General features: G+C 54.7%; 2 protein-coding genes across 20 annotated transcripts; one reads left to right on the plus strand and one right to left on the minus strand.

Moving 5' to 3' along the window:
* Positions 1–275: 275 nt before the first annotated feature.
* NUBP2 (NUBP iron-sulfur cluster assembly factor 2, cytosolic) lies at positions 276–23061 on the minus strand. Of its 19 annotated transcripts, none has more exons than XM_073792464.1 (10): positions 22223–23061; positions 19625–19743; positions 18429–18583; positions 18203–18313; positions 18028–18097; positions 16584–17470; positions 16131–16237; positions 13819–14195; positions 10683–13713; positions 276–9335 (listed from the first exon to the last, which is right to left on the minus strand). In XM_073792464.1, exons 1-6 carry the CDS (start codon positions 23059–23061, stop codon positions 17325–17327), a joined length of 1440 nt encoding a protein of 479 aa, XP_073648565.1. In that variant the 3' UTR covers positions 276–9335; positions 10683–13713; positions 13819–14195; positions 16131–16237; positions 16584–17324. The 19 variants fall into 19 exon arrangements, with proteins under 19 accessions (XP_073648565.1, XP_073648571.1, XP_073648568.1 ...); XM_073792470.1 differs by having other exon boundaries at positions 10683–10890; positions 11283–11354; positions 13627–13713; positions 13819–17470; XM_073792467.1 differs by having other exon boundaries at positions 10683–10890; positions 11283–11354; positions 13551–13713; positions 13819–17470.
* IGFALS (insulin like growth factor binding protein acid labile subunit) lies at positions 12700–15938 on the plus strand. The gene is made up of 2 exons (XM_033840068.2): positions 12700–12834; positions 13972–15938. Exons 1-2 carry the CDS (start codon positions 12819–12821, stop codon positions 15774–15776), a joined length of 1821 nt encoding a protein of 606 aa, XP_033695959.1. The 5' UTR covers positions 12700–12818; the 3' UTR covers positions 15777–15938.
* Positions 23062–23829: the final 768 nt, after the last annotated feature.

Genomic DNA, 23829 nt, shown 5'->3' on the forward strand with positions numbered 1-23829 from the left:
ATGTTGTTGGCAGCCCCTCCCCAGGGACACTGAGCTCCTCGCTAGTTTCCACCAGCAGCATAGCACCTGCACTAGGGGTGAGTGCTTCTCCTTGGAACCAGCTGCCAAAAGCCCCCTTTCCCACTGGTGTCCACCCTAGTCCTGCGTCCCTCATCTAAAGAAACGTAAAGAAAAACGCACCCCACCACCCTGCTTCCGAGGCCACAGGACAAGGAGGTCACTCCTTGTCCTCCAAGAGCCCAGAGCTTTCAAGAGTGGGCATTTCGCTTTGCATGTTTTGTTTTTTTTTTTTTTTTTGGCAGTACATGGGCCTCTCACTGTTGTGGTCTCTCCCGTTGCAGACCACAGGCTCCGGACGCGCAGGCTCAGCGGCCATGGCTCACGGGCCCAGCCGCTCCGCGGCACGTGGGATCTTCCTGGACCAGGGCAAGAACCCGTGTCCCCTGCATCGGCAGGCGGACTCTCAACCACTGCGCCACTAGGGAAGCCCCACTTTGCATGTTTTACCCTTGGTGATGACGCTGCTGCCGGGCTATGGGGCGAGTTCTCAGAGCTATGTCTGGTGCCCTGTGTCGTGTGTCTGCGACATGGGCTCTGAAGCGCTCTCATCCAGGCTCCGGCTGCTGCGCTGGGCAAGTGGGATTTCATTCTTGGAGAGCATCTCCCACTGTGTTTGCAGACGCCTGCCACACCCACTGTCAGACACCTTTGTTTTCGCTCATCTGTGGGTGTGGATGGCACTTTGTGGAGGTTTCACGGGTGTTTACCTGGTTCGGGGGTGGGGGGGAGGTTGACTGCTTTCCACACGCTTATTGGCCACGTGGATTTCCTCACCTGGGGGCTGCCTCTTAGGTTTCTCCTGGGTTTTCTACCAGGTTTTTGTTTCTTACTGATCAGTTAGGAGTTCTATGTTTCATGTTGCATATTTTATGATTTCTTTGGTTCTGTGTGTTTGCAGTTTCCTGCTAGTTTGTTGTGGCTTCACACTGGTGTCTTGTTGAAGAAATTCTTAACGTAGTCAAATGTATATTTTTTCCTTCATGATAAATGCTTTTGTGTCCTGTGTAATAACTCTTTCCCACCTCTGATGCCTTCCTATAATTTCATCCAGTAGTTTTTTGTTTTGCTTTTCACACTCAGGTTTGTGATTCTTGTGACTGAGCTGTTTATGCTGGTGTCTGGGAGACGGACACCTGATATCCCACCCCCTCTGCACTGCTAGCTGTGGTGAGCCAGCATCCAGGGGTCCAGACCTGTTTTGTGGCTCTCCATCCCACTGGTATGTCTGTCTGTCCTGACGCTGGCCCCACATTCCCTGTTACAACAGCTTTAGGACCTTCAATTCCAGGAATGCTGCCCAACCTCATCAGGAGAGTCTTGGCCCTTTGCTCTTATGTATAAAGATTAGGGTATTTATGTCTGGGATTTGGACTGGAATAATGTTGACTTGTTAGATTGGGAAGAAGTGACTTTTTTGTGACGTGGGGAGTTTCCAATTATGACACGCTGCTTATCCATCCATCCACTTGGGTCTCTGATGCTGTGTGTGCAGGGCAACTCTGCTATCAACCACAGCATTAGCACAAGCACAGGGCAAGGGCACGGTCCCCCATCAAGACCGCCCTCACCTCAGACTCCAGCCAGAAGCTTGGGGGTCCCTGGCCACCTGCACTTCTAACCAGCTGGCTACAAGTTCAGAGGTTCTCATGACCTCTCAGATTCAGTAACTCACTAGGTTGATTCAGAATTCAGGGAAGCTCAACACTTATGATTTTACAGGGTTTTTTTTGTTTTTTTTTTTTGCAGTACGCGGGCCTCTCACTGTTGTGGCCTCTCCCGTTGCGGAGCACAGGCTCCGGACGCGCAGGCTCAGCGGCCATGGCTCACGGGCCCAGCCGCTCCGCGGCATGTGGGATCTTCCCGGACTGGGGCACGAACCCGTGTCCCCTGCATTGGCAGGCGGACTCTCAACCACTGCACCACCAGGGAAGCCCGATTTTACAGTTTTATTATAAAGGATACAAACTGGGACCAGCCAAGTGAAGAGACCCACAGGGCGAGGTGGGGAGGGTCTGGGTGGCCAAGCCATGCCCTCACTCCATGGAATGCAGGCTCCCACCGTGCTGGCACATCAGGAAGCTCACTGAGCCTCAGTATTCCAGTTGGGTTGGGGTGTCACTGTGTCATCCACAGCATGAACTCCAGCGCCCCCCAGCCATTCCACCCTCTGATCACAGGTGGGGCTCCCTGGTGACAGCTCTGAGTCACTACATTAGCATAAACTCAGGTGCTCACTATACTGTAAATGACGAAGTCCTCACCCCTCAGGACACTCCCAGGAGTTAGAGTCTCCCTCCCCAAACCAGGGACAAGACCAGACAAACTTTTCCATCAGGGTTTATAACTTCCTCCCTAGAGGCTGGTTCTGTGGGGACTCTGGCCCCTCAGTAGTATGTCTTTTGATGCTGTTATAAATGGTGTTTTGTTTTAAATCACTCCAGGGGTCAGGAGCGTATAGGAGTGCAGTCAGCCTTGTTCCTGGGGACCCTGCTACGCTTGCCCAGCCTGATGGTAACTGTTTCTTTTGTGGGCCTTTGTGGTACTATCAACAGGGCTTTTGTTTTTCATGTCTCCCCGAGGCAAGCGGGCCTTTATTCCTGGCTTCATTGATTGGTTTAACAAATACCTGAATGCTGACGATGTGGCAGGTACTGAGATGCTCTGGGGATTCAGAGTGAACAGACAGAAATTCCTGCCCTTGTGGAGCTTCTGTCCTGGTAGAGGAGACAAGATGAGTGGAATACCAAGCAGGTCACACAGAAGTACTGTGGAGAAAATAAGGCAGAAAAAGGTACAGAGGGAGCCGAGGATGTCAGCCTTCTTAAGTAGAGTGGCTGGGGCCTTGCTAAGGTGACATGTGAGTGACAATGAGAGGATGGAGAGAATGAGACATGCAGATATCTGGGTGAGAAAAGCAAGTACAAAGGCCCTGGAGCAGGTCTGCAGAAGAGCAAGAGGCCGGCATAGCTGAGCCAGGCGAGGGTCAATGTACAGGACATGCAAGGACCTCGGCGTCCACTCTGAGCTGTGCAGAGGCGGGGTCAGAGCTGAGCTTTACCAGGACTTCTCAGTGTGTCGTGGCAGGGCCCCTGGAGACAAGTCTGGGGCAGCAGCCCAGGGAGGGCCGGTGGAGGAGGGAGTGGTGGCAGGGTTCCCAGTGGGAGCTGAGGTGGAGGCAGCAGTATTTGGTCCCAGCTTGGATCTGAGCTGTGAGTGATGAGTTAGGGAGACTCCACATCCATTTCCCAGGATGGGGAGACTGTGAGGGGCTCACAGGCTTGAGCGGTTGGCTTTGGGCAGGTCAAATTTAAAATGTCTCCAGCATGTGGGTGAGTCCAAAGCCAGGAGATGGCACCATCACATGAGAGTGAGATGGAGATGTCAGGGGTAGGGGGAGAACTAGAGGGGGTGTATTGCCAGGAGGAAGCACCCTAGTCCCTGGAAGGCTGGCAGGCGGGCTGAGTAGCTGTTTTCAAGCTGAGCAAGTCTTCCTAGCTTGCTGGTCATCCGAGTGGGAGCTGGGTCTTACCACATACTCTCCTTTGGTCGGCTGAATTATCCCAACAGTTTTCAGTGCCTAGTCATTTTATTCTTGGGCGAGATCCCATTTCATCGGAACTTCTGCAGCTGGCTTGCTCTCCTTGTACAGTCCCTGTCTGGTTTTGGAAATAAGGTGACATGGAACGTTTCCTCACTTCTTGGGGAGTTTGTAGAAGGTAATGCTAGTCTGAGCCTTGTGCTTTCTTTTGCGGGTATTTTAAAAACTAGTGATCCTGTTTTTTAATGGTTATAAGGGCTGTTACTTCTATCCTTCTTCAGCTGCTTTTGGTAAGTTGTTTTCTTTCCTACATTTTCAAATCTGGTCTGTAATGTCCTCTTGTCTCTGACGTGGGCATTTGTCTTCCCTCCCCATTCCTATCTGAGCCCTTTGCTGTCTGTCCTATGGCTTTGGGGTCCTGCTTTCTTAGCTCCTCAGGGATCTCTCATCCTTTTTCTTGAGAATGTAAAGGTAAAAACTCCCCCAGAGCGTCTGTTGTGAAGCCCTACAATCTGGCCATGTAAACTGCCACAACGCCTCAGTTTCTTCCCGGGCACTAGTATAAACAGAGCCCAAGCATTTTCTTCACTAGTTCCTGATCCCTGACCCAGTGCCTGCCTGCTTCCCTCTGAGGATTTTTATTTTAAAGTATTTCCTGACTGCTCAGTTAACTGTCTGGGTGGAGGCTCCGTCTCTCACCAAGCTACACCTCTGTGCATTTACCCTGACTCTCTGGGAGGTGCCCCCAGGTGGTGGTCTTACTTCCCACAGCCAGCACACTAGGTCCTTGCTGCTTTTCTGACAGCCACCCACCTGACCTGTGTGTCATGTGCTATCCCAATGTGATATATTTCTCTCCAGCTGTAACACTGCTTAGATTTTAGGAGTGACTGTATTTTACTAAACAGAACTTTTAAAACTTATTTAAATTGAGGTGAGATTCACACAACATACAATTAAGTTTATAATTCAGTGGCCTTTTTTTTTTTACTTTCTTGGCTGCGCTGCACAACATACAGGATCTTAGTTCCCTGATCAGGGATCAAACCCGTGCCCTCTGCATTGGAAGCACAGAGTCTTAACCACTGGACCACCAGGGACAACAATTCAGTGGCATTTCGTACATTCACAATGTTGTGCATCCCCCACCTCTCTCTAATAATCTGAAACTTTTAACTATTAATCTGTCAGTAAAACTGTAAAAGGAGAGGCTTTTCCTGGACCATCCACTTCTATGGACACTGGTTCTGAGTTGGGGCAGCAGAGAGGCCTGGAGAAGAATTGGATCTCAGTGGATCTGGGAGAGAGCCTGGCCCAGGTGCTGTGGATCCAGAGAGGAAGGCTGGTCCTGCAGCCATGTGTGTCCCCAGGGTACACACACCTGTTCCACCGTGTCTCAGTCAGTCCTCAGCAAAGGTCAGGGTCACCTCTGCTCTGGGGCCCTTAGGCCCATCTGGGATTCCACTGAGGTGGCAGAAAATCAGGTTCCTTCTCTTCCTTTCTTCTCCAGCCTTTCTCCTGCTCTGTAGCTCAAAGAAAGAGTTTTCTTATTCTTTGTCAGAATATTTTCTTAGGCCAGAATCTTGACTTTTTAAGGTTCCAATAATCTCTTTTCTTTCCTCTGATTTCTGTTCTAACAACCCTCTTTTGAAGGAATGAATACCTCATGTCTAGTCTGAATGGTCAGGGACCAAAGAATTTTAGAAATTCAAAGATAAAATAAGTAATTCAACAATGATGGAGGGATTCCCTGGTGGCACAGTGGTTAAGAATCTGCCTGCCAATGAAGGGGACATGGGTTCGAACCCTGTTCTGGGAAGATCCCACATGCTGGGGAGCAACTAAGCCCGTGCACCACAACTACTGAACCTGCACTCTACAGCCCATGAGCCACAACTACTGAGCCCATGTGCCACAACTACTAAAGCCCGCGTGCCTAGAGCCTATGCTGTACAACAAGAGAAGCTACTGTGATGAGAAGCCTGCGCACTGCAACGAAGAGTAGCCCCCACTCTCTGCAACTAGAGAAAGCCTGTGTGCAGCAACGAAGACCCAATGCAGCCAAAAATAAATAATTTAAAAAAAACTCTTAAAATAATGGAGATTCTTTAATAGTCTAGTTGATAACAGGACACTGTCACTCAACTGAACCTATTTATAGAACATTCCACCAGCATTTTCAGGTGCTCATGGAACATTCTCCAGGATAGACAATATCTTAGACTACAAATCACAATGAATTTTAAAAGACAGAGTATACTTTGTAATTTCAAACTCCAGTGGAATTAGATATTTACAACAAAATGAAGCCTGGAAAACCCCCAAATGTTTGGAAGTTAACACATCTAAATAGTGTGTGGGTCAAAAAGAGTGGAAATCAAAACACAAAATTTGTGGGATGCAGCTAAAGCAGTGCTGGAGGGAAATGTATATAGCTTTTAAACACCTGTATGAGAAAAGAAGAAAGGCCTCACAAAACCTAGGCTTCTACCTTAAAACACTAAAGAAGAGCAAACAAAACCCAAAGGAAGCAGAAGAAAAGAAATAGTAATGATTAGCAAGGAGATCAATGAAACAAAAAACAAAAACCACTGACCAACAAAGTAACACACAAATACCAAAATCATGAATGAAAAAGGGTACATCACTACCAATCCTACAGAAATGAACAGGACTTACAAAGGAATACTAGGGAAACTATACCAACAAATTAGATTTTAGATGAAATGGACAAATTCCTTAAATTGATTTAACAAAAGTCTGAAGTCTTCATGCAAAGGAAAGCTCAGGTCCACATGGCTTCACTAGTGCATTCTATCAGTAACACTAATCACTCACAAACTCTTCCAGAAAATACAGGAGGGGACACTTCCCAACTCATTCTATGAGGCTAATGTTATCCTGATACCAAACAAAACGAGAGATCAATGTCCCTCATGAATACAGATGTAAAATCTTTAAAACGTTAGCAACCCAAATACAGCAACATTATACACAACCAGGTGGGATTTATCACAGGAATGCAAGGTTGGTTAAACATCTAAAAATCAATTAACATAAACCACAGTCATAGAATAAAGGACAAAATCCACAAGATCATCTCAGTGGATGAAGGAAAACATTTGACAAAATCCCACACCTGTTCGTGATAAAAAGTCAACAAACTAGGAATAGAAGGGAGCCTCTTCGACCTGTTTAAAGGACATCTGTAATTTCCAAATGCTGCTGTATCAAATCATTACAAACTTAGTTGTTTAAAACAACATAAATGGGGACTTCCCTGGTTGCGCAGTGGTTAAGAATCCACCTGCCAATGCAGGGGGACACGGGTTCGAGGCCTGGTCTGGGAGGATTCCACATGCCGTGGAGCAACTGAGCCCATGCGCCGCAACTACTGAGCCTGCGCTCTGGAGCCCGCCAGCCACAGCTACTGAGACCACGTGCCACAACAACTGAAGCCTGTGCACCTAGAGCCTGTGCTCCACAATGGGAGAAGCCACCACAATGAGAAGCCCACGCACTGCAATGAAGAGTAGCCCCCGCTCGCCGCAACTAGAGAAAGACTGCACGCAGCAATGAAGACCCAACGCAGCTAATCAATCGATAAATAAATAAAAGAAATAAACCACACAAATGTATCATCTAACAGTTCTGGAGGTCAGAAGTCTGACATGAGTCTCACTGGACTAAAAGTGTCCACAGAGCTGGTTCCTTCTTCAGGCTCTAAGGGAGAATCTGTTTCCTTGCCCTTTCCTGCTGCTAGAGGCGCCTGCATTCTTGGCTCCTGACCTCCTTCCTCCATCTTCAAAGGTCAGCAGCTGTGGGTTGAGTCCTTCTCTCATTGCCTCACACCGACCTCTTCTGATGCCCTCTGCCACTTTAGAGGACACTTGTAATTACAATGGGTCCACCTGGAAAATCCACATTAATCTCACTATCTTAAGGTCAGCTGATTAGCAACCTCAATTCCCCTTTGCCATGTAACCTGACACATTCATGATTCCAGGGATAAAGACACAGACATCTTTGGTTTGGGAGCATTATTCTGCCTGTGACAGCATCAATGAAAAACATAAGCCAGCATCATAGTTCACAATGGATGACTGAATGCTTCCCACTAAAATCAGGAACAAGGCAAGGATATCTGCTCTTGCCACTTCTCAACGTTGTACTGATGTGCAATAAGGCATACACACACACACACGGCAGTATACATATTGGAAAGGAGTAAAAATAAGTAAAAATGTCCTTATTCACAGATGGTGTGATCCTATATGTGGCTTATCCTAAGGAATCCAGATACACACACATACCTGGAACTAATAAGTTCAGTAAGGTCCTAGAACACAAGATTAACAAGAGAAATCTGTTGTATTTGCACATACTAATGACAGTCTGAAAACAAAATTAAAACAACTCCATAATAGCATCAAAACTAACAAAATACTTAGAAATGATCAAAATTAGTGCAAGATTTATACACTGCAAACTAAGAGAAAGAAGATGTAAGTAAATGGAAAGATCCTATAATCCTTGATTAGAAGATCTTTGTGATCTTGGGTTAGGCAAAGAGTTCTCAGACACCACACCAAAATCATGAGCCATGAGAGAAAAAAACTGATAAATTTTGGACTTCATTAAAATAAACTTTCGTACTTCAAAAGACAACATGAAAAAAAGGCGACAAACCACGAACAGAAAAATATCTGCAAATGTTATCCTTGATAATCCATAATATATAAAGTCTCATATCCATAATATATAGTGTTGCAACTCAGTAAGGAGTCAACTCAGTTAAAAAATGAACAAAAGTCTTGAACAGACACTTCACCAAAGAAGAGATAAGAATGCCAACAAACACATGAATAGGTGCCCAATATCAATTGTCAGAGAAACAGAAGAGCTAAAAAACAAAAGAAAACAAAACTGACCATACCAAATAGTAGTGAGGATGTGGAATTGGAATTCTCGTAATTTGTAAAATGATACAATCATTTTGGAAAACAGTTTTTTAAAAACTAGACATAAATACTATGTGAACCAGTAATTCCACTCCTAAGAATCTACCCAAGAGGAGTGAAAGCTACGTCCACACAAAAACTCATACACAAATGTTCATGGCAACATTATTCATAATAACCCCAAAATAGGAACAAACCAGATGCCTATCATCTGATGAATGAATAAACAAATGTTGCAAATCCATAAAACAGAATATTGTCCAGCCATAACAAGGAATGAAGTACTGATATACACTATGTAGATGAACCCTGAAAACATGCTCAGTGCAAAAGGTGAGATACAGAAGGCCACCGATTGTATGGGGATGTTCTAAAGCTGGACTGTGCGTGTGGCTGCACAGCTGTACACATTTACTAAGAATCACTGAATTTTATATCGACAGTGGGTGAACTTTATGGTGTGAGAATTGTACATCAATCAAGCTGTTTTAGAAACAATCGTTGGGTAAAGGCACCACAATTAATACTTTATTACATTATCCCAACATACTTCTAGAAAAATATTTCAGCTTAGACAAAATGAAATGAAAGAGGAAAAAAGATAACACTTACAATAGTATCAAAAGTAACAACCGGGCTTCCCTGGTGGCGCCGTGGTTGAGAGTCCGCCTGCCGATGCAGGGGACACGGGTTCGTGCCCCGGTCCAGGAAGATCCCACATGCTGCGGAGCTGCTGGGCCCGTGAGCCATGGCCGCTGAGCCTGTGTGTCCGGAGCCTGTGCTCCGCAACGGGAGAGGCCACAACAGTGAGAGGCCCGCGTACCGCAAAAAAAAAAAAATAAATAACAACCAGGGCTTCCCTGGTGACGCAGTGGTTGAGAATCTGCCTGCTAATGCAGGGGACATGGGTTTGAGCTCTGGTCTGGGAGGATCCCACATGCCGCGGAGCAACTAGGCCCGTGAGCCACAACTACTGAGCCTGCGTGTCTGGAGCCTGTGCTCTGCAACGAGAGGTCACGATAGTGAGAGGCCCGCGCACGGCGATGAAGAGTGGCCCCCGCTTGCCACAACTAGAGAAAGCCCTCACACAGAAACGAAGACCCAACACAGCAAAAATAAATAAACTCCTACCCCCAACATCTTCTTTAAAAATAAAAAAAAGTAACAACCACCTACCAGAAAAAAAAATCTAAAAAATATATGCAAGATCGTAACATGGAAATCTACAAAAACACCACTGAAAGAAACTGAAGACGACCTAATTATGCCATGTCCACAGACTGGAAGACTCAAACTGCAACACAAGTCAAACCTGGACAGGCTGCTCCCACCGTAGACAAGGAAACACATGGACCACGAAGAGCCTGGAAGCTCTTGCAGACAGAGGAGGATCTGCTCTGCCTCCATGGTTCAGGGGGAGCCCAGAAAGGGCCAGGCTATGCGGCCCCTGACCACGTCAAGGGTGGCGTCCAGGAGTGAAGAGGGAAGGAAAGCCACTGCACTAAATGTGGGGAGGCGATCATAACCCACCAGAAAGAATGAAACTTGAGCATCACCTCACTCTTAGGAAGTGAAAGGGTGGCCCAAAGACGTCACAGAGAAAGGTAGGGCAGTGACGCGTTCACACAGTATTTTAAGAGAATACACTCAAGTCCATGTGCTGAACGGGACCTGAAATCATGATACATACATCAGCCTAGATAAAAAAAACTTTTTTTGCAGTTTTTCCATTTAAGGAACACCTTATGAGACCATGTTAAAATTAAGAACTCTCACCAGAATCACAATGAAGAGAATGGAGGCAAACCACAGTGCAGAAGACAACACTGGCCACACATACCTAACAAGGGGCTTGCATCCAGCATACAGTTTTAAAAAAAACATAAGTTACACTGACAGCAAAAGACTTAAACATGTACTTTACAGAAAAGGACAATCCACTGGCCAATGAACCTCCCTGTGAACAGCTGCCATCATTAGTGATTGAACAAACACAGGACAATGAAAGCCACTGTCCCCCCACCTTCAGGGCTGAGAAGACAGGGTGGGGGTGGTGTTGAGGGCACCCCTATTGGCTCCAGGAAGGTGTGACCCCTAACTACCCCGGAAGGGGTTGGCCTTACCTGCAAGGATGACACAGGCTGGTCCCAGTGGGTCCACTCAGGACCACAGGAACGCACAAGGGCCCCACAGGGTCGTAGCACCACGACAGGAAGGAGGGAAGGGATGCTATGACTTGGCACACGAGTGGCTGGGCCTGGGGCTTCTGTACAACACCATTTCCACAAAGACCAGAAACCAGACTCCTCGGGGGGACCCTCAGGGGGTGAACTATAAAGAGAGACCAGGGCAGTAGTCAGCCTGGGTCAGGACTGGCCGCTTTGGGGGAGCAGGGACAGAGCTGGCCCCGGGCGGCCAGAATAGAGGTCTTTTCTGAACTCAGCAGGCTGAACACCAGTGTTACTGCAGGACCCGAGAAAGGTTTACAAATACCTAACCTGCCTGCCACAGTCCCGATAAGGGTTCTCTGCCACACAAGCTCGACTGGGGATTTACAGGAAGTTTCCAGCCCCAACCCTCCAAGTGTGAGGAGACAGGAATGCTAACCCTCCTTCCAGTCCACGTGCGTCTGGCCCGCATGCCGAGAGCTTCCCAGTGAAGAGGCCCCATGGCCCCGGACTCCTGCTGAGTCCGCACTTTCTACTGTGTAAATGTATGTTTACCGTGTAAATTTCTGGGTGTGGACTTTCTCCCTGCAGATCTATAATTTCTCAGAAGAGAAGCTGAGAAACGACCTGGAAAAAAATCAAAGCTCAATAAAGGGAGGAAGACAAAGCCGCCCCTCGGCACTGCTGCAGGATGAGCTGGGGAGGGGGCGCCACGAGGTTGGGGGCGGGGCTGGCCTCCAGCCTCTCCTGGGCCCGTACAGCTCCTGCGTACCTCACTTCTTCTCTCCTCACCCATGCACCTTTCAGGAGGCAGACCTGACTCCTTCTCTGCCTCACCAAGAGGTTCAAGAGTCTCCTAAAGCTTGACAAGCCTTGCCCTCCCCAGACTCAGTTTTGCCTTTTTCAGTGCCTTCTGGCCCCTTCCCGCACAGGCCCCCCGCCCCAGGCAGAGCAGAGGGACTGGTGGGCAGGCACGTCTGGCAGCCAGAGGAAGGGTCCTCAGCAAAGGAGGAAGGGGTGGCTGGAGGGCAGCATGGTACCTGGCAGCCTGGGGTAGATGTGGTCAGATCTGGAAGAGCAGAGCCCAGGGCTCCCCAGGTGGAGGGGAGGATGGTGCCCTGAATCAAGCAGCCACACCCCTTCTTACCATGTCTGACCTGTGGCTGACCTCAGGCTGGGCACTGGGTACCTGTCCCAGGGCCTGTGCAGTGCAGGGTGGCCGTGGCCCCAAAGGAGCCCTGAAGGGCAGGATGGGGCCCACTGCTGGTGGGGGCTGGTCTCACAGCCACAAGACCTCGCGCCCGAGGCCAGCCATCCCCCACTCTCTTCCTGGGAGGACATTGTTGGGGAAAACAAACACAAAGTGGCCGGGGCCCTGCCAAGCATTCCTAGAAGAGGCTAGGGGGAGGGGCAGTGGCCAGACAGCAGCTGACCCTGAGGTCACGGGAGAAGCCAAGGCTGGGCCAGGCCCCTGGGAGCTTGAACAAGGACCCCACCCAGGCAGTTAGGAAATGGGGAGGAGGGGGGGAGTGGTCAGCATGCCGGGGGTAGATGGGCAGGCCCATTTGGAGACGTGTGGTTCCTGCTTAACTCCCACATGGCCATCTGCTGGGAGGGAAGACCCTAGGAGCCCCCTGAGGGGCCCCTACCCACAGGCAGGGCAGCTGGCTGAGCACCAGCTCCTCACAGGCTGCTCCAAGGGAGACCCCCCCCCCAGTATTGCCTGCAGCCCCAGCTCTGCTCCACCCAGCCCTGCAGGGGGATGGGAAGATGGGGGGGTTGGGAAGATGGGGGTATGGGCCCCTGTTGTCCCTTAGAGCTGCACCCCGGGCCACCTTGCACCCTGAAGATGCGTCAGGGCAGATGCAGCCCCCAGCCTGTCCCCTGTGCCATCTGCACCCTGGGCCCCAGTGCTGATGCTGGCAGCCCGGCAGGAGGGGGTTAATGGAGCTGGGGCCAGCAGGCTGGGCTGGCCAGTGACAAGGGTGCTGGCTGTCCCAGAGGCAGTGGGGAAATCCAGAGGGCAGGAGCAGCCGGCCCCAACAGACGCGCCCCACTCCCTGCCCGCCTGCGGACTGCTCTGCACGAGGGATGGCCCTGAGGAGAGGTGAGGCCCCCACGTGCCCCAGCCACTCACTTCGGGGTGGGGGCGGCGACCGTGTGCCCCCAAGCTCACTGGGGTAGGGGCTGCCCCCAGGGAGGGCTCAGCTTTAGGTGGGCTGGGGCTCTGGGAGCCCATGGGGGAAATGTGGCCACTCAGGGTGGTGGGGTGCCTGGCCCTGGAGAATCGCTGTTGCCTCCTGCTCCCTCCTCTCCTACCCGAGGGCCCAGGCTGGCAGCGCAGGGGAGGAAGGGCACCCACACTGCTACCCCAGGGGCCCTGCCTTAGACCCTCCACTGGGCCAGGGCATGCTGCCTTCCCAGCTGCTCGGAGGCCAGTCCATTGCCACTCTGTCCCCTCTCGGAGCCTAGCCCAATCCAGCTGGCGTGTCCACCCTGGGACCCGGAACTCTCAGAGACCAGAGAGAGGCCTGATGTGGTGGGCAGCCCAGTGCCCAGTGGAACTTATGGGGATTGTTGCTGTGAAGCCTGGCATCCTTTGTCCTGTGCCACTACCCAACCTCTGGTGGGTCAGTGGCCTGGGGTCCCCATCTGCCCTTGAGGCCTGCACCCTCTTCCTCTCCCCACACCAGCACTGGGCCAAGTCCCTGGGTGCATGCCGGACACACTATGGAGGTGAGTACCCCCCAGTCAGGGGTCTAGCTGGGGCAGCGGGCATCCAGCTCACTGTCCAGACAATCAGGGCAGCAAGTGCATACCCACCCGAGCCTGCTCCAGAACGTTCTCTCACACTTTCCTCCAGGCCTGCCTGGCAGCCTAGCCTGGCTTGAGTGTCCACCTTGGGGACGCAGATGAACACACGGCCTAGTGGCCAGGTCCCCAGCCTTCAGTTTTCTCTGGAACAGGCACTGCCACCCCGTTGGTCCTGTGGGGTGGAAAGGGCAGTTGGTTTTGAACCAGAGAACATCCCAGTCGTCCTGCCTGGTCTCCGCTTCCCATTTAAGTGGGGGACCCAGATCTCAGCCCATACCTTCTCTGGTCCGGTCAGCAGTGCCTTCTCTAAATAGTTGTGTGCTGTGGTCCAGGTGTGTGGCTGAGGCCTGGAAGGTTCCATGTCTTGCTTGCCCTGGGCTTACATCCTGGGCTGCCTCAGTGCTGCCTCCCCAAGCCCCTCTCCCCACAGGAGGCCCGGCCCTGGTGGTGCTGCTAGTCTCCTGGGCAGTGCTGGGCTCCCACAGCCTGGAGGAAGTGGAGTCCGCGGCACCAGCAGACCCTGAGGGCCCCCAGTGCCCAGCCGTCTGCTCCTGCGGCCACGACGACTACACAGATGAGCTCAGCGTCTTCTGCAGCTCTCGGAACCTCACGCGGCTGCCCAGCGGCATCCCGGACGGCACCAGGGCCCTGTGGCTGGATGGAAACAACTTCTCCTTCATTCCCGCGGCCACCTTCCGGAACCTCTCCAGCCTGGGCTTCCTCAACCTGCAGGGCAGCGGGCTGGCCAGCCTGGAGCCACAGGCGCTGCTGGGCCTGCAGAACCTGTACTACCTGCACCTGGAGCGGAACCAGCTGCGCAGCCTGGCAGCCCGCACCTTCCTGCACACGCCGGGCCTGGCCTCACTCGGCCTCAACAACAACCTGCTCAGCCGGGTAGACGAGGACCTCTTCAGGGGCCTTGCCCACCTCTGGGACCTCAACCTGGGCTGGAACAGCCTGGCCGTGCTGCCCGACACTGCATTCCAGGACCTGGCCAGCCTACGCGAGCTGGTGCTGGCGGGCAACAAGCTGGCCTACTTGCAGCCCGCGCTCTTCTGCGGCCTCAGTGAGCTCCGCGAGCTGGACCTGAGCAGGAATGCCCTGCGGAGCGTCAAACCCAATGTCTTCGTCAAGTTGCCCAAGCTCCAGAAGCTCTACCTGGACCACAACCTCATCACCGCTGTGGCCCCAGGTGCCTTCCTGGGCATGAAGACGCTGCGCTGGCTGGACCTGTCACACAACCGCGTGGGTGGCCTCCTGGAGGACACCTTCCCGGGGCTGCTGGGCCTGCACGTTCTGCGCCTCTCACACAATGCCATCGCCGGCCTACGGCCCCGGACCTTCAAGGACCTTCACTTCCTGGAGGAGCTGCAGCTTGGCTACAACCGTATCCGGCAGCTGCCGGAAGAGGCCTTCGAGGGCCTGGACCAGCTGGAGGTGCTGGCGCTCAACAACAACCAGCTACAGGAGCTCAAGGCAGGCGTCTTCCTGGGCCTCTACAACCTGGCCGTCATGAACCTCTCTGGCAACTGTCTGAGGAACCTTCCAGAGCAGGCGTTCCAGGGCCTGGGCAAGCTGCACAGCCTGCACCTGGAGGGCAGCTGCCTGGGCTGCCTCGGCCCACACACCTTCACCGGCCTCTCGGGGCTGCGCCGGCTCTTCCTCAAGGACAACGGCATTGCGGCCATCGATGAGCAGAGCCTAGGGGGGCTGGCCGAGCTGCTAGAGCTGGACCTCACCTCCAACCAGCTCACGCACCTGCCTGGCCAGCTCTTCCAGGGCCTCAGCCACCTGGAGTACCTCCTCCTGTCCCGCAACCGGCTGTCTGCGCTATCGGTGGATGCCCTGGGGCCCCTGCAGCGCATCTTCTGGCTGGATGTGTCGCACAACCGCCTGGAGGCGCTGCCTGAGACTGTGCTCGCGCCACTGGGGCGGCTGCGCTACCTCAGCCTCCGGAACAACTCGCTGCGGACCTTTGTGCCGCAGCCCCCCGGCCTGGAGCGCCTGTGGCTCGAGGGCAACCCCTGGGACTGCGGCTGCCCCCTCAAGGCCCTGAGGGCCTTCACCCTGCAGCACCCGGGCGTCGTGCCCCGCTTCGTCCAGGCCATGGCAGAGGGAGATGACGGCCACCAGCCGCCCGCATACGCCTACAACAACATCACCTGCGCCAGTCCCCCAAGCATCTCGGGCCTTGACCTGCGCGACATCGGCGAGGCCCACTTTGCCCACTGCTGACCCAAGGCTGCCCTGCGGTCTGGACGGGCCCTTGCCACCCCAGGGGACATGGACCTGGGACCTGTGGGCCCCAGCCTGGTCCCTGAGGGCCTGACCGGGAGGGTCGGGGACACAGCCTCCCCAACTATCAATTAAAAGCAACCCAATAAATGTGGCCACGTATGAGGTTGTGCGGGGAGCTCAGGGAGGGAGGAGTGCTGGCTGGGCCGCAGGCCCCTCTATGCCATGCCTGCCCCACCTCTGGCTGCCTTGGTCCCACATGCCCAACCACAACCCTTCCTGTCCTGTGCCCAGACAATTCTCGTCCACTAGTCCCCAGGCCCCATCCCCACCTGAGGAGCGGGGGGCACTTACTCAGGTCCTCCAGGAACCTCGGCATCTCAGGCCCCTCGCTGGGCAGCGTCCTTGGAGGTGGCCTGGTCCTGGGAAGCCGGGGCCCAGCTGCTCCTGCTGGGGCCAGCCTGGGGCCAGAGGGGGTGCAGACCCTCACTCTCCAGGTCCCTGTGCTCCTGGCCAAACCCCTCAACAGTTCTGCCCCTGCTCCCCCCACCCCCACAAGAAACATCCATCCTTGGTACACTCCTCGCCTCCCCATCTGCCCCCAAGAAGTGATATCTGAGGGCTGCTTCCCCAGGCCCCCTGCCACCCGTGCCCCAGGGACCGTTCCACATTCTCTACTGAGCACCCCACCTCTCCCATTGGGAAGAACAGCACACCATGCCACCATCCTGCTTTCCAGAACCTCCCCCTCCTGGCCTTCCTTGAAGCCGTGCAGGGAAAACTCCTGGGACTCTGTTTCACACTCACCTTTCTGCTCTTCAGCTCAACCCTTCAGGCCCACAGCACGGAGGGCGGGGCGGGCACTTAGCTCTCACTGGGCCAAGCACGGCCACTCACACATCGCAAGTTACCTGACAAACTCTCCCCAAACGTATCTTCACCAGAGTCTCCAGGAGCCTGTCGATGACAGGGCTGTTGGCCCAGTTCCTGGGACTTAGGGAGTGGACACTGTCTGCCACAGGACGTGGTGACACTAAGCCAGAGAGGCGGGACCAGAGCAGAATGATCTAGAAAGGTCAGACCTGTAACCACGGCGGTGGGACGGGTTTATTTTGGGCTCCTCTGAATTACAAGTTTGACACCTTCCTGGGTGCTGCTGCCTATTTCACCAGGATTATAGGCCCAGCGCGCTCCCAGACACACAAGCTTTGTGAACAACGTGGAGACTTGGCTGTCGGGAGCAGCCCGTCTATCTGGGGCATGTGAGTACTGAGCTGCACCACCAGGGAGGTCAGGCCACGGCATCGCGACCTCACGCTATCCCCGGGCCCTGCCACAGGCCGACCAGGCGGAACCACTGACTGTCAGTGGCTCTGATGCTGAGATGCTGCTGAAGCACCAGAAACGTCCAGGGCAGGCCCACGGGGAGAGGAGCACATGGTGACGGCAACCCAGGGCCACGGGTTTCAGGAACTGTGCCACCGCCTCTGTTCCAGGCTGTGAGCATGAGCCCCACAGCACACAGAGGAGACACTCAAACTGCCTTGGTCAGGAGAGTCCAACAGGCGCCTCATTCAGAATCTTCTGGGCTATGCAAGAGAGCGCAGGAAACGCGGGGCTCTCGGGGAACCCCTGGATGAAGTCTCGGCCCTCCTCCAGGCTCCGCGTGAGCTCGGGGTCCAGGGGCACAGAGCCTGGGAGAGAGAAAGGAAGGGGGCAGAGAAGGGGCCAGGTGGTGAGAGCAAAGCCCGGGGCCGGGAGGCCACGTCCACACTCCCCACGGCCCAGGAGCCCACTGGCAGTGCCGCTTTAACCGAGAGCAGACACCTCTTGCTGAGGTGCCTGGCAGGAATGTACTCTTGGCCTCAGTTTCCACTGGAACGGCCAGCAACCCACCCAGCAGGCCCGGCCCCACCACCTCTCAGGCTCCGGCCACTGTAAGAAAGCACAGGGTGAGTGCTGGGGACATGGTCCCGTGCCACTGGCGTCCCTGATACAGGCTTGCAGAGCCTCGGCCGCCCCTCTGCACCTCCGTGGTCTCAGCAGGTGTCTTAGCCGCAGACACCTGCTCAAAGCCTGGGGGGCTGCCTCTCTCCAGTTGGTGGGAACCAATTTGTTAGAGATGAGCTGACACTCGCAGCTCAGGGAGGACAGGACTTTCCACCCTCCTCTCCTCTTCCCTGGGTGCAGGAGGCGTAGAGAGGTAAGGCCACCTAGAGCAGGGGCCCCGGGGCAGCCCTGGCTCGCTTACCCAGGAAGGGGACTCCAGCGTGTCTGGCCAGCTCTTCGCCGCCTCCCCTGGAGAAGACGTTGGTGCACTCCTAGAACACAGAGGTGAGGGGTCCACCTCCAGGCCTCTCACCACCCTCAAAGGGGATAGGCCGACCACCCACACCCCCGACTTCCTGCGACTTCCTACAACTCACCGCGCAGTGTGGGCAGACGAAGCCGCTCATGTTCTCCACGACCCCGATCACCCGCAACCCCACCTTCTTACAGAAGGTCAGCTCCCGCCTCACATCCCCCACGGACACTGCCTGGAGACCAGGAAAGAGACGGGACCAGCTGATGGGCATCCCGAAAACTCAGCCAAGATGAGCGGAAAGAGTAGGGCAAAGCGCCTGCCCCAGGGTGAGGGTGCTCCCGTAGTACCTGGGGCGTGGTGACCACGAGGGCCCCCAGGGGGCTGTAGGGGCGCAGGGTGTCCACCACGGCCATGTGCTCATCAGAGGTCCCTGGGGGCGTGTCCACAACCAGGTAGTCCAGCTGCCCCCAGGCCACATCGGACACAAACTGCTTTATCAGTGCTGTGGAGACCCAGGGTGGCCCGGGGTCGGGGAGAGAGCAGGCGAGGCAGGATCTCACAAAGGGGTCACACGAAGCCCGCTGCCTCCTCCCAGCCCTGGGGCAGGGTGGTGTCTGTGGGTTCCGGTACAACCGGGCACCCCGAGAGCTGCGTGTGCCATTCCTCACCAGGGGCAGGATGAGTACAGCAAGGTGGGGAGACCCCTCCCACCCCACCCCACCCCTAGGACTTCTGATCGGGCCTTAGCTGAGGATGGCTAGTGCGGATCCTCCTGGGGTAGGCATCTGTGCCTGAGAGAGGTGGCCTGTGGTGGAATGCCACGCCGGTGTGTCCTGGAAGCAGCCCCCACCCTGAGCTTGCTCTCACACCCGGCAGCCTCGCTCTGCCCACCAGAGGGAGTTTAATGCCATCTGCTTGTTCAAAGGCACCAGAGCCCCACCAGGCACCCCACACTGGGTGGTCTGAGCCCCAGGGGATGGACCAGGTGGCTGAAGGCTTCACAGCTGAGTCTCATGCTCTTGCCCCCCAGGCCCGCTGTCCGAATACTTGCGGGCTGACTGCTTAGGTGCACAGCGGGAGAGTCCTGGAAATGAAAAGGCCAGCACTACTGTCTTTCGAACTTTACCCGAGGCTGGTGCTGTGGGGGGAGGGCTGTGTGGAGGAGAGCCAGCAGCCCTGGGGCTTCTGCACCAAGAGGGCAGCTGGGGAGGCCAGCAGGCTGACAGTGCTGTCTCCTGTCCGGTCATTACCGTTCTTCTTGGGGCCTCTCCACACCACTGCCTCATCCGGCTTCTCTAGCAGGAAGCCCACAGACATGAGGGAGATGCTCTGCTCCTGGTCCACGAAGACAGGCACCCAGCCACTGTCGCACTGATGCACAGCCTTGCCCTGCACCTGGAGCATGCGGGGGATGCTGGGGCCACACAGGTCCACGTCGAGGATACCCACCTGCAAGGAGGCGGGACGTCCACGCGGCATGCAGGGAACCGGCCAAGGCCCACAAGGGGCAGGGGTGGCGGCTCAGGAGATGGGAGGCACTCACCTTCTTGCCCGCGTGGCGCAGGGCCAGGGCCAGCTCCGTGGAGATGGTGCTTTTCCCAACACCCCCCTTTCCCGAAAGAACGAGGATGATGTGCCGGACGCCAGCCAGGTTTCCAGGCTCTAGTCAGAAGGACAACAGGGGAGGAGGGCAGGGCTCTCCTTCATACCAGCTGCCCTCCATGTTCATTCACTGCGGGATCACCAGATATTCCTACATCCCAGATCCTGAGACCAGGGCAGTCCTGAGACCTGCTCCATCACCCCGGCGTGAGCAAACACGCCCCTGTGAAAGGGCTTCCAGCAGGCCCCAGACCCAACCTACCAGTTCCTCAAAAATGGCTGCTCCCACTCTGTCTGGAGTGGGGCTGCTGGGGCAGGAAATGCCTCAAACTGCTCCTCTTTCCAGCATGCACACCTGTGAGCTCATGTGCACCTGTGAGCTCATGCGCACAAGGCCAATTCAAGCCAAAGACTCCCAGCTGATTCCAAGGGAAATGGGTGGAGACTAACGTAAACAGGGTGCTCGTTACAGTCAGGAGGTACATCTGTGCCAGGGCAGCACTCACGGCTCTGAGGTCTGACTGTAGGTGCCCAACCCCCTCCCCTGGGGTCAGAAGAGGCACTCAAGGCAGCCCTGGCCTCCAGTTCTCAGGAGGGAGGCCACAGGTCTGGGGAAGCAACCACAATCGTGTGGGTGCGGATGTCAGGTCACCTGGATGGCTGAAGATCGTGCCTTCAGAAACCCTGGGTACGCAAGGGTGGCCAAGGCATCAGTGCCATGCCCCAGGCAGGCCCGGGTCCAACCACTCTGGGAAGCCCTGTTGGTCGCTCTGCCCCAGCTGCTCTTCCTTTCAATGAGCCTGAAATGCCACCCTGTAAATACTCACCATTCCAATCCCTGCCTCCCCACAGCGGCTGCCATCTGCATACAAACAACCCTCAAACCCCCGGCAAAATGCCCACCTTCTTGCCCCAGCGCCCTCAGGACCTCACCATCGAGACTCCTGCCTGGCCTGCAGCAAGCTGCTCACTCACTCCACCACCCTCACTGCATACCCAGGTCCCCAGGAGGGGCTCAACGAAAGGTGAGTAAACACTGACCCCCCTCCTGACCCATCTCTCATGGGTAGGTTCAAAGGCCCCCGCCACCAAAGCCTCCCTAGAAACTCAGAGTGCTCCTGGCCTGGCTTTCCAGCAGGTCCTTGTCACAAGTGCGTTCTAGCGCCTGTCCTGGGTCTCCGTCTGGTACTGGGGGCCGAGAGATCTCGTAAGGTGACAAGGAAAGGGCACCCCCCCCAACCACCCAGATCATTGCCTACAAATACCTTGGACACCATGCCTCAGGCCACCTCTGCATCAACTTAAAAGGCTATTACTTAAATTGCTTTAATATCAAAAACTACTTGGGAATCAATTTCACCTTTCTTTGGTGTGGGGAGGGGTGCTCTGGTAGAAACTAGGGAAAGAACAAGCCAGATGTGGGTCCTGATTCCTACTCGCCCTTTGTGCGGGTGCTGCACTGCCAGGCCCCTAACAGTGAAGACTTGCTCTCCTCACTGGTGGGACTGGGGAACTTTATCTGCTTGAGCATCACACAGGACACTGCTGCTCCCAAGTCACCGCTGCTCCCAAGTCACTGCTGCTCCCAAGTCACTTCTCACACAACAATCCTTAGGAGCCAACCAGAAGAAACTTCCACTTATAAATATACTGAAAAAGTTTATAAACAGATCATCAACGATAATCCGAGTGCCTATTAGATGTGAGAGGCAAAGGAAAGCAGTATCTCCCCATGGAGGGAAGTAAAGGGCCCTCTGTATGGATAAAAAGCCCAGTCAAACCTTAAGTCTGGTTCAACCAAACCATGACTATTTGATACGCTGGACAAATATGGAAGTTTTTATATGTAAAAAATCCTTCCAGAAAAATAAGAGGGACAGCAGGAGTTGCCTCTGGGCACAGGGAGGTTTACTGCAAAGCCCGTTAGGCTTTTGTACTTTCCTACTTTCCATGTGTACTTCCCCCTTAGTTAAAAGAGAAACTTTCATCCATCAATCTAGAAGCTATTCCTCTCACCTTGTAGCAAGTCTGCCCTTATCATAACAAACTTTTTCAGGTTTTTCTCTCCAGTATTACGTTTATAATCCAATGGATGAATGCAGCGTTGTAAGAGCTTTGTGCTCATGGTACCAGACCTGAAATCTTTTGGAAGATAACGTGGTTAAGCTGTGAGAATCCTATCGTGCCCAATGTACGTATTCCATCCCACGCAACTTCCCTTTAAATTATATATATATATATACACACACACACACATATACACATATATATATATATCAAAGCTTAAAAGACAAAATAATACTTCTACAAACAACTGCGAGTATGTGACGTTCCAATTTCTCCTTCTTAGAGTTCCTTATTCAAACAAGACTTCTTTCTAAGCGCCGTAATGACGCACGCGAGCACCTCTGAGACCTTTACACTGTAAATAAGACGGTGTGCTAAAACCCGGAGCCCTGACCAGCAGCTGCGGGCCGGCCCCTTCCCTCTTCCCTCGGTGCCCGCGGACCGAGAACGCCCCGCAGGCCAGCGCACTCACCTCCTGCCGCCTCCATCCCACCCGGGTGGTCGTACGGCTTCCAGCCACTTCCTCCTCGCACAGTCCGCCTCCCTGCCTGAGTGAAGTGCCTTCGGACCAATGGGCAGCGCGACCCCCCCCACGACTCCTCTTGATAGGCCCACTTGCGCTACCCTCAGCCAATCAGATCGCACGAGGGGTTCACGAAAGTTCCGGCGCAGACGACGTACAGGACCTGGACCCACTTCCGTGTCAACGCCCCAGCGTGAGGCCGCTTCTTTTCCTCGCCCCGCGTCCAATGGGCGTGCGGGCCTTGTCTCCGACCGCTTGAGATGTGGCCAATGGGGACGTCGGGTCAGGATTGACAGATCCAGCAGCCTCTCAGCAAGAGGCGTGTGCCACGAGGACCGCCCCTCCGCCGTAGCCCCGAGCCGCGCACGCTGCGGGGCCAATGCGGCGCAGGGGGCGGGCCGCGAGGGCGGGGATTGTTTACGTCTAGCTCCGGAGCTGAAAGTAGGGCACAGCAGGCCGGGTTGAGCGCAGCGGCGCAGGGCGGCTGCAGGTGAGCGGCGGGCCGCGTCCGCGCCTCCCTGGGTCTCCCGGGCCCGGCCGCCCCGCCCGGCTCGACCCCGCCGCGCCCGCCGACCTTTCGGAGCTGCGGGCGGCGGGGCCGGCGCGCCTTTGTTCCTGCGGCGGCATCGGCAGCGGCAGGGCCGGGCGAGGCTGCCGAGGCGCTGCGCCGCAGACCGGGCGGGGCGGCGGGCGGGAGGAACCCCGCAATCCCACCGATCCTGAGACAGTGAGATGCCTGATGGGGAAGCAACCCCTACTGCAGCGGGGTCAGTCTCGGGGTCGTGCATTGCGCGTGCACGGCCTGGCGCTTACTGTTGCTGCGGCGGTGGCGGGCGAGGATTAGGCCGGGCCCACTCTGGCCAGTTTCAGTAACCAACCCTGGTCTGCGGACGGGCTCCTATCCCTCAAAAGCTCTGTCTGCGCTAATTCACTGCCGCCCCTCGGGGTCGTGGCAGGGCCCTTCTGGGGATTTCAAACCAGGGCAGAGCCGGGAAGTAGACGATCACAGAGGGCGACTTATTACTGTAAGTCGGGCATGGAAGTTGAGAGCCAAAGAGGGGAGGGGAAAGCGTTGTGGGCAAAGGGCTGGAAAGAGCTACCAGCCGGAACAGGGCCGGAACTTGTAGGCTTTGTAGAATATTGTACTTTATTCTAAGAACAGTGGCAAGCCCTGAGGAGTTAACTCGTTAATTTAAAATTTTAAGATTTGTATTTCAAAAAAAGCTCGGTTGTAGTGAGTGAAGTGGGAGGAGCCAGAGCGAAGACGAGTTGTGTGCGGGTGGGGCAGGCAAGGTGGCAGCAGGGGTGGAGAGGGATTCAGGACATGTTTTGGAGACGGTGTGGGGCGCGGAGGGCTGTGAGGCCGTGGTGGGAGGGAGGAAAGAAGTGTTGGGGATGACTGCTGTGTGTCTGGCATGAGGAACTCGGAGGCTAGAGATGCCGTTTGTCAAAATGGAGAATGGAGGAGGGGCAGGCAAGGTTTGAGATGCTTGAGGGATGTGCAGGAGGGACACTTGCAATCCTGAGGCCGAGCTCGGAGAGGGGCTGAGCTAGGC

The sequence above is a fragment of the Tursiops truncatus genome, chromosome 15 (assembly GCF_011762595.2).
Source record: "Tursiops truncatus isolate mTurTru1 chromosome 15, mTurTru1.mat.Y, whole genome shotgun sequence".
NCBI lineage: Eukaryota > Metazoa > Chordata > Mammalia > Artiodactyla > Delphinidae > Tursiops > Tursiops truncatus.

Excerpts from the sequence above, each read along its gene's own strand:
- NUBP2 (XM_073792464.1), bottom strand. The coding sequence starts at position 23,061 with ATGCACGACCCCGAGACTGACCCCGCTGCAGTAGGGGTTGCTTCCCCA. Across the intron at positions 18,314-18,428 it reads TCGTGGTCACCACGCCCCAG|GCAGTGTCCGTGGGGGATGT; the intron begins GTACTACGGGAG and ends CCTGGTCTCCAG. Across the intron at positions 17,471-18,027 it reads CGCTGGAGTCCCCTTCCTGG|GCTCTGTGCCCCTGGACCCC; the intron begins GTAAGCGAGCCA and ends TCTCTCTCCCAG.